Source organism: Triticum dicoccoides, chromosome 2B (assembly GCF_002162155.2).
Source record: "Triticum dicoccoides isolate Atlit2015 ecotype Zavitan chromosome 2B, WEW_v2.0, whole genome shotgun sequence".
In the NCBI taxonomy this organism is placed as follows: Eukaryota; Viridiplantae; Streptophyta; class Magnoliopsida; order Poales; family Poaceae; genus Triticum; species Triticum dicoccoides.
In genome coordinates this window covers 685256832-685262659 of record NC_041383.1, presented here as the reverse complement: position 1 = coordinate 685262659, position 5828 = coordinate 685256832, and the positions used below count along the sequence as shown (strand labels likewise).

At 49.7% G+C, this 5828-nt stretch overlaps 1 protein-coding gene across 1 annotated transcript; it reads left to right on the top strand.

Annotated features, from left to right (window-relative positions):
• The first annotated feature begins 709 nt into the window (after nt 1-709).
• Nucleotides 710-2398, top strand: LOC119365602 (receptor-like protein kinase FERONIA). Its single transcript, XM_037631247.1, has one exon. The coding sequence runs from the start codon at nt 807-809 to the stop codon at nt 2328-2330; it is 1524 nt and encodes a 507-aa protein (XP_037487144.1). The 5' UTR covers nt 710-806; the 3' UTR covers nt 2331-2398.
• The last annotated feature ends 3430 nt before the right edge of the window (nt 2399-5828 follow it).

Genomic DNA, 5828 nt, shown 5'->3' with positions numbered 1-5828 from the left:
GCGGGGATAGGCCGGGGAAGCGCCTGAACGATCGCCGGGGGGCGCAGGCGACGACGGCGGCGCGGCTGGATAGGGGTGGAAGTGGGAGAGAAAGTGCGAGAGCGAGCGCTCGAGTGTGCCGCGCGCTGCAGCGGGCGCCCGAAATACACCGCGCGGGGCAGTGCTTCCGACAGCGCGTCCAACTCGTTATAGCGCGCGCGCCGTTTTTGCGTGCCCGCTGGAGCGACCCACCGCGTTGCGCGCGCGCTAAAATCGACTAATTTACGGCGCGGCGTTAGTTTAGCGCGGCTGTTGGTGATGCTCTAAATTGACACGGTGACTGCGGGGTGGGTGGGCTGGCTGTTGTTTTCGTCGAGGATTGGAGACGACTTTGACCCTTCGACGATAGCTTCCTGCCAGCGGGCATCGGTCGGTGGTTCGCGTCTGGAGCTGGTTGCGATCGGTGCATGCCATAGCGCGTTGGAGAAATAGGCCGCCAGCCAGCTTGGATCCACCAAGGCCCAACACGTTTTCCTCCTCTCCTCCCGCTCCACTTGTGAGAGCATTTTCAGTGTGTTCTTCGCGTGTAAAAATGCATGGTACTACCATTATTACACCGTGTTCAGCAGGGCAGTAGACACTAGACATGGACAGTGACAGAAATCATTTGTGCTCCCCAGCCCATAAATATCGCCTCCCACCACCACCACGCTCTGCACAGCCCATACATGCCAAACAATCGTTATTCGAACCGAGGCGCGCGCATCATCACGGGCCAACCAAGCAAAGCCGCCACTACACTAGCTTTCCTAGGAGCTAGTAGTCCCATGGCCATGGCAAGCTCGACTGTGCTTCCGTGCCTCTTGCTGCTAGCCATCGTGTCCCTTGCCGCCGCGGACGGCGGCGGAAACAACTCCACCGACTCTGCCGGGCAGGTCCGCCTGAGCTGCGGCGCGTCCGCCTCGGCCACCGACTCCGACGGCCGTGCGTGGGACGGTGATTCCGCTTCCAATTTCTTGCCACCGACGAACGCCGGCGTCGCGGCCCGTGCGTCGTATCAAGACGCATCGCTGCCTTCTTCCGTGCCTTACGTGATGGCGCGCGTGTTCGCGTCGAGCCACACGTACACCTTCGCGCTCCGACCCGGCCGCGTGTTCCTCCGCCTCTACTTCTACCCGGCCGACTACGGCAACCACAGCGCCTCGGGCGCCCTCTTCGGCGTCACGGCCGGCGGCGTCACGCTGCTGCAAGACTTCAACGCGTCCCAGACCGCGCTCGCGCTCGACGCCGCCTACCTCGTCCGCGAGTTCTCCGTCAACGTCAACTCGAGCGGGAGCCTGGAGGTCACCTTCGCCCCGTCCCCCGGCGCCTCCTCCCACTACGCGTTCGTGAACGGCATCGAGATCGTGCCCACGGCGGACGTGTTCACGAAGCCGGTGCCGACCTTCGCCAACGGGGGGCGCCCTGACCCGATGCCCATCCGCGCCGACACGGCCTTCCAGACCATGTACCGTCTCAACGTCGGCGGCGAGGCCGTCTCTCCGGCCGACGACTCCGGCCGCTTCTACCGCACCTGGGACACCGACGTCCCTTACATATTCGGCGCGGCCGTCGGGGTCTCTTTCGAGAAGGACAGCGACGTCACCATCCGATACCCGCCGTCCGTGCCGCCGCACATCGCGCCGGAGGGCGTGTACGCGTCGGCGAGGTCCATGGGCCCGACTGCGCAGATCAACCTGAACTACAACCTCACCTGGATCCTACCCGTGGACGCGGGGTTCTACTACCTCCTGAGGTTCCACTTCTGCGAGATCCAGTACCCGATCACCAGGGTGAACCAGCGCTCCTTCTTCATCTACATCAACAACCAGACGGCGCAGGAGCAGATGGACGTCATCGCCTGGAGCGGAGGGATAGGGGTTCCGGTGTACACCGACTACCTAGTCGTCACGACCGGCTCCGGCCAGACGGACATGTGGGTCGCGCTGCACCCGGACCTCAGCAGCAGGCCGGAGTACTACGACGCGATACTCAACGGCCTCGAGGTGTTCAAGCTCCAGACATACGGCAGCAACAACCTTGCCGGGGCCAACCCGACGATCCCACAGAAGCAGCTCTACCAAGGAGAGTCCAAGAGGAAGAGTGCCGTCGCCGCGGCCGTGGGTGGAGCGGTCGCCGGTGGCCTCCTGGCGGTGTTGATCGGCTGCCTATGCGCGTGCGCTATTTGCAGAAGGGGCAGGAAGGCCACGTCGATGGTCGTGTGCGAGTCAGAAGCCATTCCTGAGAAGCAAGCCCATGGTCCTCCTAGCCCAACAAAAAGCTCTGCTTTGTTTAAGTCCGGCCAGACATAAATGGGCCTTCACAAAGAAGTTACGAACAGACCATAGTGTGAGAAATTCTATAAAGTTTCTTTATTTAACCTGCGCGGATACAAAAGTTCGTGCATCTCAGAAAAGGTTCATTGCATATATATAATGCGTGCTTATCTATAAAAATATATTCATGCATTAATATTTTTGTGTATATATTTTCTTAAGAAAATCATGTTCCTATTTTAAATATCCATAATATATATGTATGAGAAAAGTATGTTTTTGATCCCTCAAGTTCCCCAATAATATAAACTTGGTCCCTCAAGGTCAATTTGGTAGACATTTGGTCCTTTAAGTCTCAAAATCGGGTAAGTTTCGTCCAAAACCATATTTTGACCATGTTGACCGGGTTTGACCGATAAACACTAAACTTAAAAAAATAGCAAAAAGAGAATTAAAAAAACTGAAATTTTGTGGTTACCAAGATGCTTCAGTGCGCTAGGTGCGTTAAAATCTGAATGGTGTTTTGACATTCGAGGAGCTTGTGGCAAAAAAAAAACTTTGGCTCACAAAGAAAGCCAAATTTGGTTTTCTTGCTATAGCTCCTCGGGTGTTATTTGACCACCAAAATTTACACGCAACTAGCCCCTCCAAGCATCTTGGTTGTCACAAAAATTCAGTTTTTTTTAATTTACTATTCATCGGTCAAACCTGGTGAACATGGTCAAACCGAGTCAACGTGCTCAAAATCTGGTTCTGGACCAAACTGATCGGGGTTTGAGACTTGAAGGACCAAATGTCTACCAAAAAATCTTGAGAGATCAAGTCTATTCTTTTAGGAAACTTGAGGGTCCAAAAACACGCGCGCGCGTGTGTGTGTGGTGCTCATTGAATATTAAAAAAATATTCATAGAGATACAGAAATTTGGCCGAACCGTGGAATCTACCAGGCCCATTGTGCGCCCACTGTGCATTTGGTCGTCTATTCCACACACTAAGCGCGGAACACGGTTTATCAATCATTCCCATAGCTCATAGATATATTACTCAAAAGTGCCACAACTATAAAAAAATGTATATTTATTGCTAGTTTTGTTTTCTGTTAGTCACTGACAAGGGTATGTGAAATGTAAATCTTACAATGTAAGCATCAAATAGACTAAACCTAAGAAAATAATAATCAACTAGATTACATCAAATAAAGAACAAATAGAATGGAGGAAGAAACATGATATACTTGACAGAGCACTACCAAGTCGACAGACACGACCACTGTGACCACAATTAGTGTCCATAGAGCATTGTCCTTTTTTCAAGATAATGTCCACATACACCGCCTCGCCGGCTCCACAAGGTATGGTTGGGCCTTGCGACGACGTTTTTATGGACCCCTTGCAAATCTTGGAATAATCTAGGAGTGGTTCATATATCAAGACTCATTCCTGCGCGCTGCAAGTTTGGATGCATGTCCCAAAGTCTTATTATCTTCTTCAGTGTTGCTAGCCCAACCTTTCTTCAACTTCTTGTTAAGTGCTTTAAGACTTCACTACAGAGTTGACGACAATGTACAACCATCTCCAGATCATCGATTCTTTGATGCATGCACATGTGGTGTTTTTTATCACTGTTGGAGGTTAAGAAAAATAAATTTATGTTGTGGACCCCCCCTCCTAATCGATGCTATCTAAAATAATCAATACAGATGTGCCAAACCAGGGGGGGGGGGTAATTTGTGTTTCATATTTATCGAGTCGTTAGAAGTGGACAATGTTTGGATCACCGAGAGCAGCGATGAACCAACATCGCCTTCCTTGATGGTGATATGACCATTGTTCTTGAATTTCTTGCGTACGATGGTGCATCATGAAAACCGTTCATCATTAATTTTTAGAAAGTTTTTGCTCTTAGTCATATCATGAGCCACTTTGATTTATATATCTATTTTGATATTCCCATTTAGGAGGTGTTTAGTTCATTAATTTCCTCCCGCCCTCCAATTACAGGGCAAAGGAAAAACGATACGGTTGTTTGATTTACATTGGCTCATAATCAGTTAGCACGTGATTGATACTACTCTATTCAATATCAATTACACCAAAATCTCCCATCACAAAAACGATACATGAGCGGAAGTCGTTTTCTCGTTGCAAGCCTTTACCTTCCTCCTTGGCTTCCATACGTAACAAGCCATGTCTCCTTTGTCGATCTCGTCCTCCATGTAGTAGTGTGTCCTCCTGCGAGGTCCTAGCATCGACAGTGATCGGCTTGGTTTTGGCATGCCGGAAATTGTTGATCCGGTCGGCGAGAATGGACTACTCCTGCTTCTGGCGGCGAGGAGGTTGCGAGGCCATGAGGAGATGATGGTCAAGTCGGTGATAGAGCATCCATCTGTCTGGTATGGCTCTTGATCAAGTGTCAGCAACATGAAGCACAGATTGTGGAGGATGCAGTGTGCGTCGCCGCTGGTGGGAGTATTAACACACGGCTGGGGCAGCTAACGAAGAGGGGAAAATGGTGTTGAAAATTCAGGTCAAATTCCATTCTGTTTCCATATTGTGTTTGATATTGATTTTTACCATGGCTAGAAAGCAGCGTGAGGGGGTGTTCAGATCGCGCTAGCATGAAAAAATGGTTGAGTTCTCTCCTTCTAAACCCATTCTTCTCGATTCCCTTGCATTTTTTTCTATTTCTTGGGATTGGAACTGATAGGGCACGATGCTCCTCATTGGGTGGTGGATATGGCCCAGATGTGGATCTCTCCTGTCCTGGATCTACAAATAAGTAAACTCCTTCGTATATGTTGATATTGGCCCCGAAAAATCGATACAAAATCTATGATTTCCTTTTGTTTCTCCTAGAGAATCACTTTGGTGTCTCGTTTGTTGCAGGTGTGGGCATGAGCCACCTGAGGAGGTGATGCACTTTGTTGGCAGTCCAAGGATCCCCTTCTGCTTATGCTACTGAGGCTGGCTGCACTATTTTTGACTCGAAGGTATGGACCGATTCGACACTACTACTAGGCTTCTGATTTGTCTCAAATAAAAAACATGTTCTATTTATAATATTCCCATGTGATTGATGTGCTCTTTGGAAGCACTCTATGTTAAATGATTGAATACTATCTATTTTTTTAGTTTGATCTTGATTACTATTAGAAATGTTGATTGGGATACTATATCTTTAGGGATGGTTTCATATTTTGTGACGTCCCAACTGATAAGTTTAATATTTGATTTTTCACATTGTGTTTCCGTTACCAGCATATCCCATCGTTAGAGTCCAGAACAAAATGGAGCCTCCTCAGGCGTTTGGATTTTCAGCCGTCGGATCGAAATCTCCTCGCGACACAGACCATCGGATCTCGATCCAAATCGCTGTGGGTCATTGGATATTTACCCGATCAACCTCGGCCGTCAGATAAAATTCCAATTGCAACAAATTGTAATATCCATGCCCCCACCAGGGCATTTTTGTCATTTCAGTTTGGGCCATATAAATTGCAGCTGCTGCCGTGGTGGAGACCTAGCCGCTTCTCGT